The 22623-nt window shown below is 37.9% G+C and overlaps 1 protein-coding gene across 4 annotated transcripts in view; it reads right to left on the bottom strand.

The window, feature by feature from the left end:
* The window catches only part of CAMSAP2 (calmodulin regulated spectrin associated protein family member 2), a 128007-nt gene that overhangs the window by 99175 nt on the left and 6209 nt on the right, over positions 1-22623 (bottom strand). For all 4 annotated transcript variants that reach the window (XM_047703972.1, XM_047703973.1, XM_047703974.1 and 1 more), the window contains exon 2: positions 5690-5949. In XM_047703972.1, coding sequence (XP_047559928.1) covers positions 5690-5949 — 260 coding nt within the window. The remainder of the gene's footprint in view (positions 1-5689; positions 5950-22623) is intronic.

Here is a 22623-nt window from a genome sequence, read left to right as displayed (position 1 = left end):
AATTAATGCACCTTTTGTGGGTGTCAGTTTCCTCACCTATATAACAAGAATACTACAACCTCTCTCATATATTGCATTAGAAACTAACATTTGTCAAGTATGCTCAATTCTGTTTATTCCTCGTTTCATCCCCACAAGCCTGCACAAGTCTAGACAAGTCTCCACACTGCAGCTCTTTGAAAATCCCACATAACCCCTAATGTCTTCCAAGAGCATCTTTAAGGCAGAGATCATCTACTTCATCACGAACCTCACTTAGTGTACAAAGTAGAACTGAGTAAGTTTTTTACATCCAGGAATTCCCATCCATCTTTGTGGTAAATATATAAGAATAACATAAACTAAAAACCAGGATACACTAACAAAATAAATATCAATCTTACTTCATTTCTCTGTACACAGAAAAATCCACTTTCACTTATATACAGCTCCTTTTTTCCAACAGGTACTAAGAAGAAAAAAGAAAGTAAGACAAGCCAGAGTCACCTTTATCGTTCTCATCAAAAATAAGAGATTTAAGAATATCAGTTCAACTGATATTTATATTAAATGTTTACTTATTTAATATATTAAATATATATTCAAACTATAAAACTGACCCTTTACTTATTTTTTTGTGGGTTTTTTGTTTTTTTTGTTTTGGTTTTTTATCATTATTGAATAAAAATATCAGGGTTCTAAAGCACCAGGAGCAACAGAGGATGGGGAAGCTAACATCTAGACCTTGAGCCTCCCAGAAGAACAGAGTGAAACCAAGAAGCTATTTTCCCCAACTTCTAGTAGTTAACCACCTATTAATCAGAGTTGGCATAAGGGATAAAATCTTTTTGCCAGTCCTATTCTAGCTTCGCTTCATCCATCCAGCTGTGAGGATTCAAAAATCACCTTAATTCTACTTCAAAAATGCTTCCTCCAATCAAACTCTCTTCTGCATCTCAACATCCTCTACTTCAGGTCCCAGCTGTTTTAACAGCTTCCTAAGTGCTATCACTTTCACAATACCACTAAAGTGACTTTCTGTAACACAATTCTGAAGGTATCCCCTCTGGTTTAAAACCCTATACTAGGTGGATCCCTATCATTTCAGGATGAAGTACACACTTGGCATGGCATAAAAGGTTATTTATGTCCTGTCCCCATCTAACTCTGGTCTCATTTCTCATGGTTCCTTAACATGTACCTAATTCTAAAGCTACAACCAAACTCCTTTGTTTTTCCCTAAGCATGTAACGATGCTCTTCACACTCCCTTTTAACATCCTGTTATACTTTCATATACACTACTTCATTACATGCCCATCTTTACCTCCCTGGTAAATTCCTTCAAAACTCAGCATAAGAGTAGGACTAAGTTTGGTGCCTCTGTACACCTAAAAGATATATAATTTGGTCATTTTTCTATAATCCTCAGTAGCAAGCAAGACTCTGAAGGATAGAAACTCTTTTTAATCACAGTAGAAAATACACAGTACATAGCAGAAGCTCCATAAATAAACTAAATAAGTTAATAAAGGGTCTAACTGATTTCAGTTTTAGTATAAATACAAAGGTTTTTTGTGAGATCCTCTGGCAAAATAAACACCAGTCATCAGGTTATTCCTATAGACAGTAAACCTGGAGTTCTAAATAAATTATTACAAATTAACACTAACTCAAACATAATAAACATGGTTGTAAAATATCAAAAGATAATGTGAATTGTTAACTAAGGTGTACATAATATGTTACCTAGAAATAATGGAATAAATGAGGTACATGATTACTGGGAAAGAGAAAACTGAGATCCAGCACTATGGATGAATTTTAAAAACCCTCTTCACAGACAAGTTCCGCTCGTAACTTTGCAAGTCATTATTATACAAGAGTGACCAGAAATTAATCTCTCAACTACTACTGCAATGTTTACATTTATATAATTCTCTTCCTCTAACATGTAATTTTTAATCTTCTTAAGTAGGGGAAAAAATTTTTAAGCTTCTAAAAACATGAGTAAATTACATGGAGTTCCAACAGATGATGGCACCATGGAAATCCATAAGAAGAGCTGCCGAACAAGACCAACATGTTGAAAAAGGGCAGGAAGGAAGATAAAGAAAAAAGGAACAGCACATGTTCCTGAGATCAGCTTCTCTGTCCTCAACACCTTTCATACATCCAGCAAAGATAATGGTAACAAGGGAATTACCTTGTACGTTCTTAAAATCAAGAAACTCATATCCACCCAGAAAGGCTCTGTCATAACTCTGCCTCATCATCTATTAACAGTCAAACAAGTCAAAGCTTACAGTTATTTGCTAGTACATGAAATTAACATAACCTTCAAGACAGGAACTAATGGTAAATTACTTTGAAAAGCAGCATGGACAAATTACCCAAGATTTCAAACCACCAGGCAGATTTCCTGGTAGCCTACCATTTTACTTCCTCCTACCTCTCCACTTCCCACTTTCCTATTACTTAGTCCTGTTATCCTATTCCAACTACCTTCCTCTTACTCAGGCACAGACAAAAACAAAAAACAAAAACAAACACAACAACATAGTGGTTAAGAACATAGGGTTTTTTTTTTTAAAGATTTTATTTTTAAGTAATCTCTACACCCAACATGGGGCTCAAACTTACAACCCCAAGATCAAGAGTGACATGTGTGCGGCTCCTGGGTGGCTCAGTCAGTTAAGCATCCGAATCATGGTTTCAGCTCAGGTCACGATCTCAAGATTATGGGATCGAGCCCTGTGTCAGGTACTATGTTCAGCAAAGAGTCTGCTTTGGATTCTCTCTCTCTCCTTCTCACTCCTGCTCTCTCTCAAATAAAAAAATTAAAATCTTAAAAAAAGGGGCGCCTGGGTCGCTCAGTGGGTTAAACCTCTGCCTTCGGCTCAGGTCATGATCTCAGGGTCCGGGGATCAAGCCCCACATCGGGTTCTCTGCTCAGCGGGGAGCCTGCTTCCTCCCCCACCCCTCCGCCTGCCTCTCTGCCTACTTGTGATCTCTCTCTGTCAAATAAATAAAATATTTTTAAAAAAATCTTAAAAAAAAAAAGTCAAATTCTCTACCAGCTGAGCCAGCAAGACACCCCAAGAGCATGGGACTTATAGCTAAAATAGAGATGGTATGAATCCTGCCTTCACTAGTTGCCCTGCAACCTAACTTAGGTTCTCAAAGCCTCAGCTCCTCATCTGTAGAACAGAGACAATATATTTTCCTGTTAGGGTTGTCCTAAGAATTAAGTTATGTGAGATACAATATATAAAGTGCAATCCCATGCCTGGCACAGTAAACTAAATAAAAAGAGCCACTAGAGAATCTGAGAAATGAACAAGTATAAAGATAGATGTAAGCAAATCAGAAAAATCTGAGAATAAACTATTGTATTTTACACTAAGCTGACAGTATAAGAGCTCACCAAGTATTTCACAGTGTTTTACAATGTTTTGTTTACTATAGGTAGGGAAAGAATAAATCAACAAAGCACCACCACCATCACCAAAAGCCAAAGAATATAATATGAAAACTTATTCCATGATCTTATATCCCACAAAAAAAGTTTTAAAATCCTTATTCAGTTTACAGCCTCTTCATGATCTAACCCCAACCTATTTTTTAGCCTCATCTCACTTCTATGCTTCCATGCAGTCAACACTGTCACTTGTAATACATAACCTACTTTTACCGTTCAAACTTGACTCAACTCCTTCAACCTGGTTGCCATTCTCGTCACATTCCTTTTCCTCTCCACTGAAACCTCAGTCATTCTGTCCCATTCTGTCCCTCCCTAGAAGAAATCATTACATCCACCTCTCTATTCCCTGTGCTTAAACTTACATTTAAAGCACCTATTTCATATTACCTAATTAGTGTTTTTCTGCAGGCCTCTTCCTCACTAGATCCTAAGCTCAATGTCATTCAAGGGGAGGCATTAATGGTCAGCTTAATGCAGACCATGAAATGTGATAAAATGAAGTAACTCTTCTTCACATAGAGTATCCTTCTTGAGAGTAAAAAAATATCTCCATCATCTTTCTATGTTTTAACCACAGCTTCACTGGCTTTCTATTATAACAAAGCAGTTTACTGGCCAGTAACACATATGTACAACAACTTTTTAGCTTTTATTTTCTGAATACCCAGAAACATCCATAAAGTAATACTGACCCTTCATGAGAGAACATTTTATGCCTTACTTATCAAATGACCTAACAGCCCACTTTAATTTCCATTAAACAAACAAGATATTCAATCTTTTATGGGTAGTCATTAAAAGAAAGTGCATCAAAATAAATTTTTTGTTTTTATAATAATGATTGTCCCAAAACAAGATTTGATTTTAAAGTGTTATTTTGCAATCATATGAAAATCAATCTTATTATTTCATACCACACATACTACATACATACCTACACACATACATATATACACATTTACTTAAATAATTGACTTTTACAAACATCAACTCTTATTTCCCATATATGCAAACATGGTTGGAAAGCTGATTCACAACCAAAGAGTTTAATTTGTAACCAGACTACAGTTTAGACAGCTAAGTAAACATAACTTGACACATTTAAGTGCATAAATTTGATACAGATAATAGCACTATCAATTAGAAAGTAACAATTCTAGCTTATTCAAATTCTAATTTTAGTTTTGCTAGTGCATAACACTTCTACCTTGGGCAAATCACTTAGCCTCTCTAAATAAGTATCACATATATAAAATGACCCTGGATCAGACAAAATTTCTCATACATTCTTGATCATAAAATTCATCCAAAACGCCTGTTTAATAATACATATCCAAACCCCTCTTCTAAGGTACTAATGTCACAGTTCTGACAAGAGAACTGGGAATCTATTCAAAGTTCCCTGGTACTCATGTTCCTCATCATTGGAAAGTTTTATACATACTGGTTTCTGATTTCTAAAGTTCTTCCTGGCTATAAAATTCTATGAATTTAAGATTTTATGACCCTAATCAAATTCCCCAGCCTAACCTAGTGATACTGAATGTAATACACATGCAAATTCATTTTGCTATGGAAGGAAGTTTGAAATCTGCTCTGTATGCTTAAGCTATCTTTTTCAGCATCTGAGTCCATTTGCTACAAGTCCCTAAATTTTCACATTATCCTAGATATCAGTATTATTTTCACAAATAATTTAATAGATAATGTGATTCGGGCTACAGCATACTTTCAGTTGAAAGATGCTCCTGAATGCTTGTCACAGCTTAGAGCTCTTCATTCACAAGAATAAACTAATAGTTATTAAATAAACTAAAACATATGATATGCAGAAATTTAACAAGAGGTCATTCTAGCATGTAAATGAACACAAAAGTCTCATCTTTTTCCTAATGAGGATAAAATCAAGGATACACTTCCTATCTCTTCTAGATAGTGTCTATGATAGAAAAAATTAAGTTTTTAAATTAAGTAAAAATCACTTTAAAGGAGCTAGAAAGAATGTAATTGTTTCTCCTGGGTATTAGAACGGCACCAAGCATTCCAAAATAGTTTATTAAAATCTTCCTTCATGTGGAAACGAGGTTTATAAGAAAATGACAGTCTTTAAACTCTAGGCAGAGATGACAATCCAATTTCAAAACATATTTCCCTCCGTTTTATAATACAATTCACACTCAAAAGTATGCACTTCAAACAAAGTACTGTTGAATAAATAAAGACTCACCATCTGTATGGGTTTCTTGTGGAGATCTCGTTCAGTTACCAGTTTTTCTTGGTCAGTGACATAAAGACCTTTCTGTGCTAAAGCCTGAATTACAGCATCATGGCCCAAAAGGGGTTTTGCAGCATCACTCTTGAGAATGAGACTCCCAGCACGACAGTATAGTTCAGCTGATAGAAGCAAATTAACAACAGGAGGTTTGATGTGTTCCTGATCATACTGATCAGTGTAAAATGGTTCTCGAAGTTCCTCTGGCACATTTTCTATAAAGATTAAGATGAAAAAAATTCTTAGGATATGTTTATAAAAGAAACACAATTTATTTAATAATTATTATGTCACAGAAGATTCCTTTTAAAAATAACAATAACCCTTTAGCTAAAAAGATAATTTATTAGAGCTTGGCAGATAATCTAGAATAAAGGAGATAGAAATCTCCTTTACAGAAGATACTGTTCCAAGTATAATCTAAAAAGGGACTACAAAGGAAATAAAGAGAAAAGTTTTCTAAGTCCAGTGCCTCTGAGGAAAGTTTTCTCACATGCATACTCAAATCCATAGAATGTGCTAAAAGATTCCTAAAAACTAATTTCAGTGAATGCTCTCACATTCAAGTAGTCGACCAGAAAATGCACTATAACAGATACTACAGGGGAAACGCATGCCCTTGCCAAATGGCAGCATAAGATCATTTGCCCAAAGTTGTACAGCTAAGCACTTGCAAAACAAAAAGTGCCTAACTTAGTCTGTCCCTCTGTCTCAGGGTCTCTGGTCTCTTGCCCTTCTTGCTTAGCCTGCTGAAGGTATTGACAGACCGTTACAGCTATAGTTTAGGGAAGAACTACTCTTAAAAATCCCTTCACCTAGTAAATCACTACTACCTTCACCTTACCACTCACCATCCTACCCCAACAAGCCCTCCAGAACATCCAACTGACACAGAAATGGAGATACAGAAAGGAGAGTTTATAAATGGGACATGTGAAAGAAAATAAATTCTTTTGAGTTTCTTTTCTGCCAGCGATTTCCCTTGAAGAATGTCAAGCCCCACTCTCTCAAGGTCTACTTCTAGAACACCCTTAGGAGCTGCTTTTATATCTGATGGCAGCCAGATTACCAAAAAAGCAACAAACAAAACACTTCTCACTGTTTTACAAGTTTTCTTCTTTTCTACCTTGAATCTCTTCCTCTTCCTCCCACTCCTTAGCTGGGCTCTGTGCTCTTAACCAAAGCCAACGTAAGAATGAGGTTTGTCTTCCAAAAGGAAAGGCAGGCATCTAAGTTACAAGCTACCGTGGAGCTACAACCAGAGGACCTGATAGCTCTGGCGTGACACCTAGCCAGTCCCTTGCCTGCCTTCTCTTTGAAAAGTGAGGTTTCAAAGCCAGACAACCCCAATCACTGGTATTAGGAGGCTTCTGAATAGATAGCTTTAATACAAGCTCAAAATAAGTCATAGTACTAATCCAAGGGAGCATTTTAAAAATATATTCACAAAATAGGGACGCCTGGGTGGCTCAGTTGGTTAAGCAGCTGCCTTCGGCTCAGGTCATGATCCCAGCGTCTTGGGATCGAGTCCCACATCGGGCTCCTTGCTTGGCAGCCAGCCTGCTTCTCCCTCTGCCTCTGCCTGCCACTCTGTCTGCCTGTGCTCACTCTCGCTTCTCTCTCTATGACAAATAAATAAATAAAATCTTTAAAAATATATATATATTCACAAAATATTAATATACTCCTCAGCAATTCTCACCCTGAAGTTTTTAAAGAGCTCTTATTATTTAGAAAAATATTTTCACCGGGGTGCCTGGTTGGCTCAGCGGGTTAACTGTCTGACTTTTGGTTTTGGCTCAGGTCATGACCTCATGGGTCATGAGACTGAGCCCCACCTCAGTGGGGAGTCTGCGTAAAGATTTTCTCCCTCTGCCCCTACTCCCACACACATGCATACATGCACCCTCTCTCTAAAATAAATAAATAAATCTTTAAAAAATATTTTTTCATCAAACATTATTACAGTAATGATCGCATTGTTCATTTTATATACCATCATGGTTCTGGAGAAATTCAAGGAGTTAGAAATAATTCCCACCTTCAAGAAGTCAATAATCTACAAGAAGACTAGACAGACAAATGAAGTTAAGCAATTCAGAAACAATGAATGAGTAGGCATCAAATGAAAGAAATTAATTGCTAAATGAACAATCGTTCTAATAATCGACTTTTAAGTGCTTAAAAGTCAAAGCAAGCAGCATCATAGTGGGCTGAGATTACTTCTATGTTGAGAAAAAGGATAGGAAGAATAGGCAGAATTTATTTAGCCAAAAAAATAAAAAATAAAGAGTATCTAAACAGAAGGGGAAAGCCAGGGAGAGAAAGAAAAGATGTGAAGAGACACCAAATTCAACAATTTGGGTGGAGGAAAGGGTTCATGTAAGATAAGAGTAAGCAGTAAAGCTGGAATGGGAGGCAGGGGATAAGACAAAAGTAGTATCTCTTTTAAAGATGAAGGCTTTATGTGGTGACAAGGAATTGCTTACTGTTTAAAAGGAGAAGAGTGACACATTAAGAATGATGTTGGGGAGGGGGGTCGCCTGGGTGGCTCAGTTGGTTGAGCACCTGACTTTGGCTCAGGTCATGACTTCAAGGTCCTGGGATGGAGCCCCATGTCAGGCTCATCATTCAGAGGGGAGTCTGCCTCTCCCTCCGTTCCTCTCCCTGATCAAATACTCACTCTCACTCTCTCTCTTTCTCAAACAAATAAATAAAATTTAAAAAAAAATAGAATGATTTTTGGGGATAATTAATCTGGTCTTCAATACTGATAGTGGTGAAAATCAGACATAGACTATAAAGGTAAGGAAATGAAGTGTGAAAACCAAGAAGTAAAAGACATGAAGAATTACTTAATACAAACACAAAAAGACCCAGGAATAAAGCAAAGGGAGGGGGTGAAGATGGCAAAGACCATTAGGCCTGGGTTACCTGGGAAACAGTGATAACATTAATAGAAAAAAGAAAATCAGAGGAAGCACTAATTCTGGAAGCAAGATCATAAACTCAGTTTTAGAAATGCTGATTTAAAATGACAGCAAAAATATCCAAAAAGCAGCTGGGGATATAGGACTCTGGAAAGAGGTCAAGAGTAGATATATCAATTTGGAATTCTGGTGAAATCTAAAAATATCATCCTCATTTAATAATTAAAAACACTTTTCCTCCTTCATAGCTACTTTAACCAATAGTGAGCCAGCCTTAAACTTAAAAAGCTACCTCACCCCAGGTATAAACTACAGAATAGAGTGTTGCTGAATTAAATTCAGTATCATAGGAACTATATAGAAGTTATTTAGTAGAACAACTCTAAAAGAGAAATTATTTGATTTTAAGATTATTATAAGATATAGGCCTAATGGAGTTTAATTTCCTGTAACAATAAAAAAATGACTAATACAGGTGACTTGGTATCTGAACATAAGCCATGCAAAGAAAAGTGACTGCTAATTTCCAGGATTACAGACTTCTCTACCATACCTGTACATCCACCTAACATTCATTTATTGCTTTTATATCCATTCTCACACTGATCTTTTTAACAGCTTGGTAAAAGTGTTGGACAATCAGACAAAATGCAAATATATATTGGGAATTAGGAATATACTAACACTTACTAAGGACATTTATGTGTCAAGACACTGTCCTAAACGTGCCTTCTATCATTCAATATTAACAATTCTCTTGTCCCCATTTTAAAGATAAGGAACCTAAGAAAGGTTATCTTGCCAAGGGCACATATTTGATAAATGCAGAGTCCTAGCTCAAAATCATCTAGCTAAATATCTTAAAAAGTAACAATGGTTTGCCAAGATCACTAGGTTAGAAGGTGGAAGACATACAGCTGAGGGGCTATTTCCATTTTATTATGGCATACCTACAAACCTAAGATATGAAAGTGCACGTTTTAAAAAGATCCTAAAGAAAAAAAAAAAAAAGGGAAGGATCCATAACAAGCCAAAGAATGTTTACAAATATGACCAAAAAAAAGGGCCTAAAACAGTTTTTTCCACCCCCTAAAGAATGCAAAACTGCAGAGTAAGTATTACAAATTAGGTCACTTTCAAAAACAAGTCTTCAAGCACTAAACATGGCTTAAAACAAGACTTCATTTTGCCAACTATCCAAAACTCTTTTAAGTTTGAAATTGTATCATGTTGTGAAACAAATAAGCTGAAAGAGCATTTTAGAAAACAGACAAAAATCAAAGATAAGAGGTTTCACCCTCTCCTTCACCTCCAGAACACAAAAGTTAAGAAATTAATGCGTAAGGAATGGATGAGTGAAACTCCACTCCTAAAATTGCAAAGGATAAGAGACAAGTTTTTCTTGTGTACCAGGACTTAAGCAGAACCTACCTTAATCATGTTATTATAAATCCTGACTAGATCTAAGTTTTGAAATTAACAATCACCTGAAATGCTTGAAGTACAAGTAAAGGGAGTAGACAGTGAATCGCTCAAGGCAATTTTCTATAAAGATGGGTTAGTTAGTAGTTGCATATGTATAGCAGCAAATGATATACATTTCTTAAAAACAATGAAGGGTAGAGAGGTAAGAGGGGAATGCATTTCAGAAATATCACCATGCTTGGTCATGGGAACATTGCCTTATTTTCTAAATCTAAAAAAAAAATTATCTCTAAAACAATTACTGAGAGAGAACTAGTGAGTCTGAAAAACTCCAACTGAAAATAAGACATAAATCTTGAACTTGAAATTAACCAAGACATGAAATGGTCAATAACATGGAAAAAAACAATAGTACCAGTATCAGAGAAAGTTAGGAGTCATTTTTTACCTCTGAAAATGGAAATATTTTTTAAAACCCACTGTTGACAAAGTGTATCCTTATACATGACCAAAAGGCAAGGACCATGTCTGTCTTATTCACCAGGATATAAATTCCCAATTCCTAACTTAATGCCTAGTACATGGTAAACACTCAATACATACCTAATAAATGAATGAAAATGTTTTTTATTTTTTTAATTAACATATAATGCATTATTTATTTCAGGGATACAGGTCTGTGATTCATCAGTCTTACACAATTCACAGCGCTCACCATAGCATATATGCTCCCCAATGTCCATCACCCAGCCACCCCATCGTCCCATCCCCCTCCCCTCCAACAAACTTTAGTTTTTTTAAAAAATATTTTTCTTTAGCACTGTCCTAAAAGGACTCTAATATTTCAAACCTCCCCTGAACTCCCAGATTCTGTGCTAGTCATCAAAATTTATTCCTTGCACCTGTCTTTAAAAACTTTAGGGGCACCTGGGTGGCTCAGTGGGTTAAGCCTCTGGCTTCGGCTCAGGTCATGATCTCAGGGTCCTGAGATCAAGCCCTGCAAAAGGCTCTCTGCTCAGCAGGGAGCCTGCTTCCCCCTTCTAACTGCCTGCTGCTCTACCTACTTGTGATCTTTCTCTCTCTCTCTGTCAAATAAATAAATAAAATCTTAAAATAAATACATACATACATACTTTAGAGTTATCTCCCTAGGCCACACTTCTGCAAAGAAGTAAAACCTTCAAAACCAAACCTCTTTTCAGTTAACCTACATTCACTACCTTTAGGAGGCAGCACGATATAGTGGGGAAAACTGGGGCTTTTTGAAAGTACGGGCTTTGGATTTAAAAAGAGGAGTCTGAATTTTACCAGTTACTTGCTACAGGATTTTGAGTATAGTAATTAATTTCTCTGAGTTCAAGTTTCTCCATATTCTGCAGATGTGACTCAGCCTCCTCCTTCTTCTACCCTGTCTCCCCTCCCCCAATGGCCCACTATGCTCCAGACATCCAAGTCTTTCTGTTGCTACAGCATGTCTAGTTTGTGCCTTTTGGCCTGTACACCAGCTCTTCCTTCTGCTTCTAATGTTCCTCCCTCTAACCTTCACATAGCTCATTCCATTCTGATCTCAGCTAAACATTACCTCCTCAGATATACCTTCCCTGACCACCCAATCAGTCATCTTATTTTAATCCTCTAACAGTTAATACTATTCTGTAATATGTATGTTTATTTCTACCTCTTTCCACTATAATGTAACCTCAAGCAGAGCAGGGTATTTCTCCATCCTGTGTCACTGGCACCTAAAACAGTGCCTGGAACATAGCAGGCACTCAAATGTTTACTAAAACAACATGAAGTACCTAACCATAGGGCTTTGCCTTCAAATGAGATGCCAATTAAAAGTGAACTCCCTCTACCCTTCTGCTTACAAAATGATGTATTAAGTGCTGTTCAGCATTCCTGAGCTTAAATTATCTCCTCCACTCCTCCCACTACCCTGTGAGACTAAAGCACCTCTTCTGAGTCCCAGATCCTTGTAAGCCAGCTAGCCTACTCAACTCTTCACTTGGATGTCACAAAGAAACCCCAAATTCAAAATGCGTGCCAAGCTTTTCACTGACAAGGGGAGTTACAAATATAGGAAGGGACTAGAAATGAACTAGAAAGACTAGAATGAACTCTGGTGTTGGACTAAAATGCAAAGCATCATTATGAACACATGGTATTTTATATCTGTCTATATACAGAGAAAGAAATAGATGTACTTTATGTTATGTGTGTCTTCCCTAGCTCTGTCTGCGAACCCCCAGAAGGAATAAACCTAGCATCTATATCTTGGTTTCTCACTAAAAGGAAAGAAACAGCGATTTCCAGAGCTGGAGAAGACAAAGTACAAGATGAGCTAAGAGTAAGAGTGTCTTTGTATGTATGGGGCAGGGGGGTGGTGGGGGGGTAGGTTTGTGCATGTGTGCCAAAAAGAAAAAAAATGCCACCAAATGATGGGGCCATGTCAGAAGGACACAGGATCCAGATGAAAGGCGATTCCACTGGCCAAATCTGGGACAATATGAACATCAAAATACATAATGATAATAAAGGATTATAACCCACTGAATAAAACAAGAATCAATGAGTCCATCCTGATATAAATGAAAAAGTAGCAAAAGAAAAACCTATTTCTTGTTGTAGAACATCAATTAATAAATGGGAAAAAATAATAGTAATAATCAATAGTAAAAACTGACAAGCAAGAATCATTACTGTATGCTAAAATGGCAGATAAAAGTTTGATGAACAGGATATTTCAATTCATCTCCCCATAAATTATCAACTCAAAATGGAATAATAATTTTATGGTGCAGAATCATGGCAGATACTTTAACCAACTGATCAAAGTTAACATCACCAACACCAAAACAAACATTATCTGTCTCCTGATACAATTTACTGAGGTTATAGCATCTCTTCTGAGGTAATTCTGCCAGATTTGCCTAACTTTAATCTGGAAGACTCTTTAGACAAATCCAAATTGACATTCTATAAAATAACTGGTCTACTGTATTTATAAAACAAAAACTTTAATTTTTTTTTTTTTAATTCATTTGAGAGAGATACAGAGACAGAGAGCACAGGCAGGGGCAGAGACAGAGGGAGAAGCAGACCCTGGCTGAGCTGGGAACCTGACTTGGAGCTCGATCCCAGGATCTGAAGATCATGACCTGAGCCGAAAGCAGACCCTTAGCCATCTGAGCCACCCAGGTGCTCCTGAAAGCAGACCCTTAGCCATCTGAGCCACCCAGGTGCTCCTGTAAGACAAAAATTTTAATGAAAGAAAAAATCAAATTGTGGGCTCATACCTTATGGAGTAATAAGAGGAGAAATTTCCTACTTCTTTCCTCTCCCTCTGCCCCACCAACCTCCCTAGCATCAGTATATATTAGGGAGGATGTCAAGCTGTTCCATCTTAGGAAGAATGGAGGGTAAGGAAATCCCCTCTGGCTAAACATCTCTCCTCTGTGGCTGCCTAGATGCCAACTGTTTTGTCTCTAGGTGCCTCCCAGGCACTCTTGCCCAAGTCCCTGAGCAATGCAGGTATGGAGCTCTATAAGGGGGTGACAAGGGTATGTCTGTTGGTGGAAACAGGTGGTGATTACAGCAGAGATGAGAGAGGGTGCAAGGGTGGGTCAGATGCCAAGGAAGGGAAGAAAGGGAAAGGAAAAGGACAAGAAAAAAGAAAGCCAAAGAAGATGGCAGGAGGAGGAGTGGGCTAGGAAATGGTCTCCAGTGTCTGGATTGCCATCAATCCTTGTCTGGGAGCAGGTAGGTCTCTGCGCACTTTGTTTTTCTTCATAGTGTCTGGGTATTCTTTTTTTTTTTTTTTTAAGATTTTATTTATTTATTTGACAGACAGAGATCACAAGTAGGCAGAGAGGCAGGCAGAGAGAGGAGGAAGCAGGCTCCCCATTGAGCAGAGAGCCCGATGTGGGCCTCGATCCCAAGGACCCCAGGACCATGACCTGAGCTGAAGGCAGAGGCTTTAACCCACTGAGCCACCCGGGCGCCCCATGTCTGGGTATTCTTGTTGGGACACTTTCAGCGCGAGCACCCATCCCAGGATCTCATCATCATCCCAGTCATTTGGGCCAAAGATAGAGGGGACAGCTGCTATATAAGAGCCCACACTCCAGAGCAGGGTATAAGAACACAAGAGGGGAGGCAGCCCAGTCAGCCCCTGCAGAGAACTGGCTGGTTGTACCACAGAGTGAAGGAAATTTGGCAAGAGCTAAGACAATGCCTAGGGAAGAATCCAGAGGGCCAGCTCAGCATGCAGCTCGGGGTGCTCAATCTTTAAAAGTAGCAATATCATGAACAACAAAGACAGACCAAAGAACTATTCCAGTTTAAGGAGACTAAAGAGACAAGTCAACTAACTGCAACGCGTTGATCCTGGACTGGATCTTGGAATGGGAAAAAAAAAAAAAGGCAATAATGTCATTAAGACAATTGGCAAAGTGGAATTTGGACTGTGGATTAGATAATATCATAGCAAAGTTAAGTTTCCTGATTTTTATAATTTTATTGATATTATATAGAAGAAATGGATCCTTCATTTTAGGACACAGACTGGAGTATTTAGGGGTAGGGAACACAATGTCTCTCATACATTCTCAAACAGTTCAGAAAATATTATGTACACATGCATGTACATATACATATATACACACGTGTTTATGTGGGAGGGTGGGAAAGAGAAAATGACAAATGGGGCAAAATGTTAACAATTGGTAAATCTGGCTAAAGGGTACTCAGGAGTTCTTTGTACTACTGTTACATATTTGAAATTACACTGAAAGTTATGAACCCTAAAAATGCCCCAAATCAGTCTTTTCCCCTAAACCGGACCATCTTCCAGCATTCCCCACATCGATGAACGACACCACCATCCATCTAGTTGCACAAGCCAGAAACCTAGCAGTCATCATTAATGCCACCTTCCTCCTCAGCCCAGATAAAATCCATCCCCTTCCCACAGTGTCAACTCATATCTCCCGGGTCCAGGCTATCGGTGCTTCTCATGTGAATTACCTTATTTACTCCTCCTCATCGTCTTCACACATCCACTCCTGTCCCTATTTCAAACCATACTTTCCTACAGCCAGAATTTGCTTATTTGCCATAGCAAATTTGATGTTACACACCACCATGGAACATTTGGGTTTTCAATGACCTTCAGCACCTTCAAGGATTAAAATCCTCAGGGCACCTGGGTGGCTCAGCTGGTTAAGTGCCTGCCTTCAGCTCAGATCATGATCCCAGGGTCCTGGGATCCAGCCCCATATCAGGCTGCAAGGAGCCTGCTTCTCCCTCTCTCACTGCCCCTCCCCTGCTTCTGCACTCTCTCTCTAATAAATCCTTTTTAAAAAATGGATTAAAATCCTCCCTCGGACCTTAGAAGGAAGAAGTAATCCTGTCCCTACCCACTACTTTGTATTAGGCATCCCTGCTAGCCGCATTCAGTTCCTAACTATCACACACCCTTTCAATACAGAACCTTTGCCTTTGTACATTCTGGTCACTACTGAGAATGTTTTTCTCCCCATTCTTTACCCTTTCAGTTTCTGGGGGGGGCAGTGATCAACTCAGTTTCATGCAATTCCCATCCCCAGTGAAAGGAAGAACATACTATTTGTCCTTCCTTCCCTGTATCTCAGTGTAATGTACTGTTACTTTCTATTCTATTCAACTATAAAAGAGTAAGTTTGGGGGCGCCTGGGCGGCTCAGTGGGTTAAGCCGCTGCCTTCGGCTCAGGTCATGATCCCAGGTCCTGGGTTCGGGCCCCGAATCGGGCTTTCTGCTCAGCGGGGAGCCTGCTTCCTCCTCTCTCTCTGCCTGCCTCTCTGCCTACTTGTGATTTCTCTCTGTCAAATAAATAAATAAAAACTTAAAAAAAAAAAAGAGTAAGTTTGTGGTTTTTAAAATATAGGTGAAAGTATAGATAAGCACTAGTAAGCAAGAAGTCTGTTAAACACAGAATCCAAAGAATGTGTTAAATAAAAGGAAGTGGTTAATGTGTATGTTAAACATAAAGGGATGAAAAACCCCCCAAAAGATACCTAATATTCATGAGGTACCTAGGCACTTAATATTCATGACATATTGAATATGCATGAGACTAAACAAACAAGAGGCAATGAACACTAAATATACATGAATACTTAGTATCTGTTGAGTCCTTAATTTGGCCACCCACTGGTGACACCCATTCTGGCCTATGTGTCCCCTGACCAAGCAACACAAAACCCATGGCTATTCATCAGGCTTATGCGTAAGCTACAGCTGGGGCAGACATGCTTGTTCCTGGTGTCTCTCTGATACAAGTGTGTATCACTGGCCTATGTGTCACTATGGGCCTCCTTGTTCAAACTTCAACTCCGGTCCTTGTGACCATACCATCATCATTAGGGAAGGCTAATGTAGCAGAAAGAGATGGACATAAAAACAATGTACACTGCAGGATTCAGGGAGCACAGTTCTTTCTCCCTGCTTGCGTTCTATCTTAAATATGTTAACTTACCTCATCTCTTTCTCCTTGCTTCTCACTGTAAATTGATTTAACAAACCATATGATTTAAGCACTTTAAATCATATGAGCCCTTTTATATGTGAGCCCTTCTTTTCTGTGACCTCTGGAGTAGTTTGCCTGGTAGTATACTTGAAGGCTACCATTCATTAAGGTAATTTCCCACATAGGATAACCATACACTTGACAAAGAAAAGTTTCTTTTTAAAGGAGCTTTCCAGCTAATAAATGAAATCATGACAGTCAGAGAGTTAACTAGACATTAAGGGCCTCCTGGTAGAAATATGCACCACGTGTGAAGTATGCCAAAAAATAAATAAATAAACTTCAATCTGTATAATCTTATAGACTTAACTGCCAATTTATAAGAAACCTGCTAAATAATACCACAGAGATCCAGACTACAAGAAATTTTAAAGGACAAACACTCTGTAAATACTCTCTCCAGTAAATAAAGGCAAGCAAGACAAAATGAGATGTAGGAGAAGCCTATATATTTAAAAAAAAAAACAAAAACAAAAAACAACCACACTTAAACATATCAACCAATTATAAAACATGACCCTTATTTGGATACTGACTGGAACAAATGAACTATAAAACAAAATAAATAAATAAAAACAAAGATTCATGCGACAATCCGAGAAATCCTAACACTGATGATAGAGTGCTGTGACAGACAGTGCTGTGATGATGGCAGTACCGTGGTTATGTTTAAAAAAAAAAAGAGTTCCTGACTTTGAAGATATATACTAATATATTTATAGATGAAATGATACAATGTCTGGATACAACGTTTGCTTCAAATAATCAGTGTGGCTAGAAAAAAATCAGTGTAACTAATAAATCAAGATTGGCTATGAGTTGATAGTCATGGAGGTTGGATGAAGAGTACATAAAAGTTTGTCACTGCACATATTTGGTATCTTCCAAAATCAAATGGCTCTGTTTAAAGAGAAAGAAAAAAGAGAATACAGAACGTCCATTCAATGATTAGGAAAGAGCTCTGAATACTGTGATATGTGGATGTGAGGCCTACACCTACCACAGCCATTTGCTTCCACAGAGAGAGGACTGTGGGAGAATGAAACTCACACAAGAAGGGCAGTGCTAAGGGAATCACTAAGAAATAGAACTGGATCCTTGATCAAATCAGATCAAAAGCTCATCCTGCCTCAGAACTTTTTCAGTTATGTAAGCCAATAAATCCTCTGTACTATAAGCCAATTTGAGAGGGATTTTCTGCTACTACAAGTGAAGATACTTTGACACGGTCTCCCATTAACTCTCAACCTACTCTGGTCATGGTTCTGCCTCTACATTCCCCTCAATATATTCTCAGCCACGTCATCAATAATTTCATCATTGCTAAATCCGATAATTTTATGAGACTTCCTGCTCAGCTGTACCTTATTCTCCTCCATCTCAATGTTCTCTTCCTTGTGCTTGAGATTCTACACTTGCCTGGCTTGCTTTTGTCCTCTCTGGCTTCTCTCAGTCTGGCTCCTTTGATGGTTCTCCTGTCTTGGGTCCCCTTCTCTCTCCTCCATACTTTCCCTCAAAGTGACTGGCAGTTACTCGCTTTTTTTTTTTTATAACCGCTTATGTGTATCATCCCAGAGGTCTTCTAAATTCAACCTATGAATTTTCAAGGGCCTAATGCACACACCACCATTTTAGATATTCCTCAATTCAATGCTGTCCTCTCACACATACATACACACAACTCTCTTCCATACACACAACTCTCTTCTACATGGCTCTCTTCTACTGTGCCCTTTCTCAGTAAACAGAAGCAATCTCAACACTCCCCCACTCTCATCTTTGCTTCCACATGTCCAATCAGTCACCAAGTCTTAACTTTTACATTCATCCCCTTTTTCCATATCCACTGCCACCATCCAAATTCAAGGTGTTACCATCTCCCACCTGGACTATAGCTTCCTAATTATTTCCTTCTTTGTAACTCTTGGTCTCCCTCCAGTACATTTTCTACTTCCAAGAAATACTTTTTTTTTTTAATGTGGTAAAATATACATAACATAAAATTTACCTTTTTAATTTTTTTTAAGAGTGACAGAGAGAAGGCTGCCTGCCTGGCTCAGTCGGTTAAGCATCTGCCTTCAGCTCAGGTTATGATCCCAGTCCCACACCGCCTCGGGCTCCTTGCTGGGCAGGAAGCCTGCATCTCCCTCTGCCTGCCACTCCCCCTGCTTGTGCTTTCTCTCTCTCTCTCCCGCTATGACAAATGAATAAAATCTTTTTGTTTGTTTGTTTTTAAGATTTTATTTATTTGACGGACAGAGATTACAAGTAGGCAGAGAGGCAGGCAGAGAGAGAGGAAGGGAAGGAGGCTCCCGGCCGAGCAGAGAGCCCAATGTGGGGTTCAATCCCAAGACCCCGGGATCATGACCTGAGCCGAAGGCAGAGGCTTTAACCCACTGAGCCACCCAGGCGCCCCCAAATGAATAAAATCTTTTAAAAAAAGGTTGAAAGAGACAGTGTTGGGGGTAGGGGGAGCAGAGGAAGAGGGACAGAGAGAATCTTATGCTTGATCTCATCTCACAACCCTGAGCCAAAACCAAGAGTTAGACGCTTCACCAACTGAGTCACCCAGATCCCCCCCGCCACCAAATTTAATCATTTTTAATGTACTCCAAGAGTTCTTTTAAAAAACAGGTTTCAGATGATGTCACCTAACTTAAAACAATCTGAGTAGCTCTGGGTCCAGATGGGAAGATTTTTCCTAGATCAATCCTCATATACCTTTTGAGTTTTCAATCTGTGCCTGTCTCACCTATTCAAAAAATATTTTTGTATCAAAAAGTAAATTTTCAAGATCTTATAATCAAAATTTCTAGTATCTATATTAAAAAAAAGGAGGTCGCTAGAAAAAGAATTATTTCTGCTGTTTCAAAATTTGTTACATTACAAAGTTCTACAAAACTATGAATTAGAGAAAAATTAACAAGGTCACCAATTCCTTTATTAGAATATCATCAAAAAAGAGAAGGGAAAACAAGAAGACAGCTGAAAAAGAGAATCTTGAGAGTAGTAGAAAATGCCAGCAGAAAAAAATAAAGCTATCTACAGTTGACTGTCAAACAAACCAGGGGGTTAGGAGTGCCAACTCCATGCCCCAAGCAGTCAAAAACCCGCATATAACTTCTGCCTCCCCAAAAACCTGACTCTTAATAGCCTGGTGTCAACCAGACGCCTTACTGATAACACAGACAGTTGATAACACATTTTGCATGTTATATTTATTATATACTGTATTCTCACAATAATACCTAACTTTCCTTAATTTTTTTCACCACTTCCAGGCTACACGGTTCATCTACAAGCTTTTTCAAATGATCACATACTTCAAAAAAACAATTCAATATATTTCTTGGGAAAAAAAAAGTGTATACATGGATCCATGCAGTTCAAATTCATGTTGTTCACGGGTCAACTGTACTTTGAAACTTACATTTGTTAAGGACAAATGTCTTTTAAAATATTTCAAAAGTTTTATCAAATGTCTTTTATTCCAAGGCCTAAAGTACTTAGAATCTGCATGCAATTCCTAATTTAGAGACAGAAAATGGTGTGAAGGAAAGAGCACATTCAAAATAACTTTTTAAGATCAAACACATACATTCCCAGGAGCCTATGTTTGTGAAATATGGAGCAGGGAGATTAAAGGATATTTCTATTAACTGAAATTCCATCTCTTTATCTAAAGAAAATAGGACAGAGATACTTCATAAACCTTACTAGGCATAACACAGCAAAGTACAGCTGTAAGGATTACAGAAAGAGCTCAGTGGCCTCTCTATTACTATATGCCTAGTCTCTTATGTTGTCTAGTTTGTAGTGAAAAATATTTTTAATAAAAAGAAGTCTTTAAAATTTTGTAAGAAATATAATCCCATTCTACAAAGGTAAACAGAATATCTAAAGGTAGCCAAAGTGTGAGACTGATAAATTCTAACGCTCTGCAATTTATTTTTCTTCTACAGAACTCAAAGCAGTGTGTATAAATGTTTATTATCATGACGCTTCAGCAAGTAGGGGAACGAAGAGTACTTCAGGAAAATACCCCAGAAAATAAAAAGAAGCAAATAGTAATAGGAGAACTGGAAAGATACTATTGTATAGGACTTAAATCTAAAATATTATATTGACGAAGAGTCAACATTTAAGAAGGGAAAACTGTGCAAAGCTTAGGATGGAAAGTGCTAAGTGTCATAAATGAAAACAACTGTTATCTGAGCTAAAGCACCAAGCCTGTCACTATTAATAAATGTGTAATTATTTAAGTATTAGTATTTGTAATTTACCTATCAAAAAGGTCCAATAGCTAGTCTACATGGAAAACTAGATTCGCTGGGAATGGGGGGAGACTCTGAAATCACACACCAATGTTAAATATATTTTCTATCCCTGTACTAATTTATCAAATAAAAGAAAGATTAAATATACTTTCAAATTCTGCAAAACAAATTTAAGACTTATATTTGAAAGGTTTCCATGTGTTCTTTATGCCTTCACTTTCAGTACTATACTACAACTGTAATGAACTACAGAAAGCATATAATATAAAGGTTAAAATACAAATTTTAGTATCATAAAGGATTAGACTCCAATTGTGGTTCCACCACTTAGAATCACTTACAAGCTGGATGATAAAGGCAAGTTATTTAAACCCTCTGTTTCCTCATTAACAAAAAGAGCAAACTACCCAATTTCCTGAATTCTTATCTTCCATTTGAATAGGTCTGAAATCAGAATGTGTTCTTACAATTAACTTGGACTTTAATGTACAAAAACCTTTTTTAAATCGCAGGTGAATCTTACAATCTTCAGAGCAATGGTTCTCAAGCTGGGGTCATTTTGCCCCCCAGGAGACATAGGCAAGGTCCAGAGACATTCTTGGTTGTCACAGCTGGAGTGGAAGTGAGGGTGGAGAATACTGTCAACCAGTGAGTAGAGGCCAGGGATGCTGACAAAATCCGACAATGTAGAGCATGGCCCTCCACAACAAATTGGCCAGCCAATTGTTCTGTGGTTGGAAATCTTGCTTTAGAGTTATAATGGAAGAAATAAAATGGTATCCACTTTAATAGGATGTTCTTGGAATTAAAAAAAACCTAACAATTAAAAAATGTTCAAAACTGTACTTAGCACAAAGTATGTGTTCAACAAATTCCACATAGCAGGTACTTTTTTTAATCCAATGTGCTTAGAATAATTTATCTACAAAATAACTGCCAAATTCCTTAAACTGGCTCTTCAAATAACAGTGTTCCAATTTAGCTTTCAAGCTGGATCCCCCAATATTTCATTACATAAGCCTTCTTTAAACCTACTAGTCTATTGCTCCAGTAACACTACCTTGGTTTCAAAACTCCATGCCTGCACACATACTATCTCCTCTGCCTACAATGTCTACTTCCCATTCAGCTGGATTCCCTTCAGGGTCATCTAACTACCACCTCCACTTCAGAGGTCTTCCTTCACAGTTCACTTAGGCTGAGAGTGTCCTCTCTCCATCTGCTACTTCTCCCTCCCTCTGCATGTCACTGTCCCAGTTACATGGCTTTTATACATTTCCTGAACTCTACTATAGTTACACATGTATCACATCTCCCTTACTAGAGCATAAATTTTTAAAAGAATGGCATGGTTTAAACACCTGTAGGGGTGCCTGGCTGGCTCAATCAGAAGAGCCTGCAACTCTTGATCTTAGGGTTGAGAGTGTGAACCCGTGTTGGGTGTAGAGATTACTTAAAAAATAAATAAATAAATAAATAAAATCTTTTAAAAAATAAAAATAAAATAAAACCCTGTAGTGTTTGACACTGTTAATAAGACCACCCCCTTGAAATTTTTCCTTCCAGGGCCTCAGTATTATTAAACTTTCTTAATTCCCTTCCTAAGTCTCTGACCACTTTTAATTCTGCCTCCTTTCTCCCCAGGGCTCCCCCCAAAACATTGTTAAGTATTCACTACCCTAAATTCT

The sequence above is a fragment of the Lutra lutra genome, chromosome 15, assembly GCF_902655055.1.
Source record: "Lutra lutra chromosome 15, mLutLut1.2, whole genome shotgun sequence".
NCBI classification, from domain to species: Eukaryota; Metazoa; Chordata; class Mammalia; order Carnivora; family Mustelidae; genus Lutra; species Lutra lutra.
The sequence above is the reverse complement of the archived record's forward strand: the minus strand, read 5'-3'. Positions and strand labels throughout refer to the sequence as shown.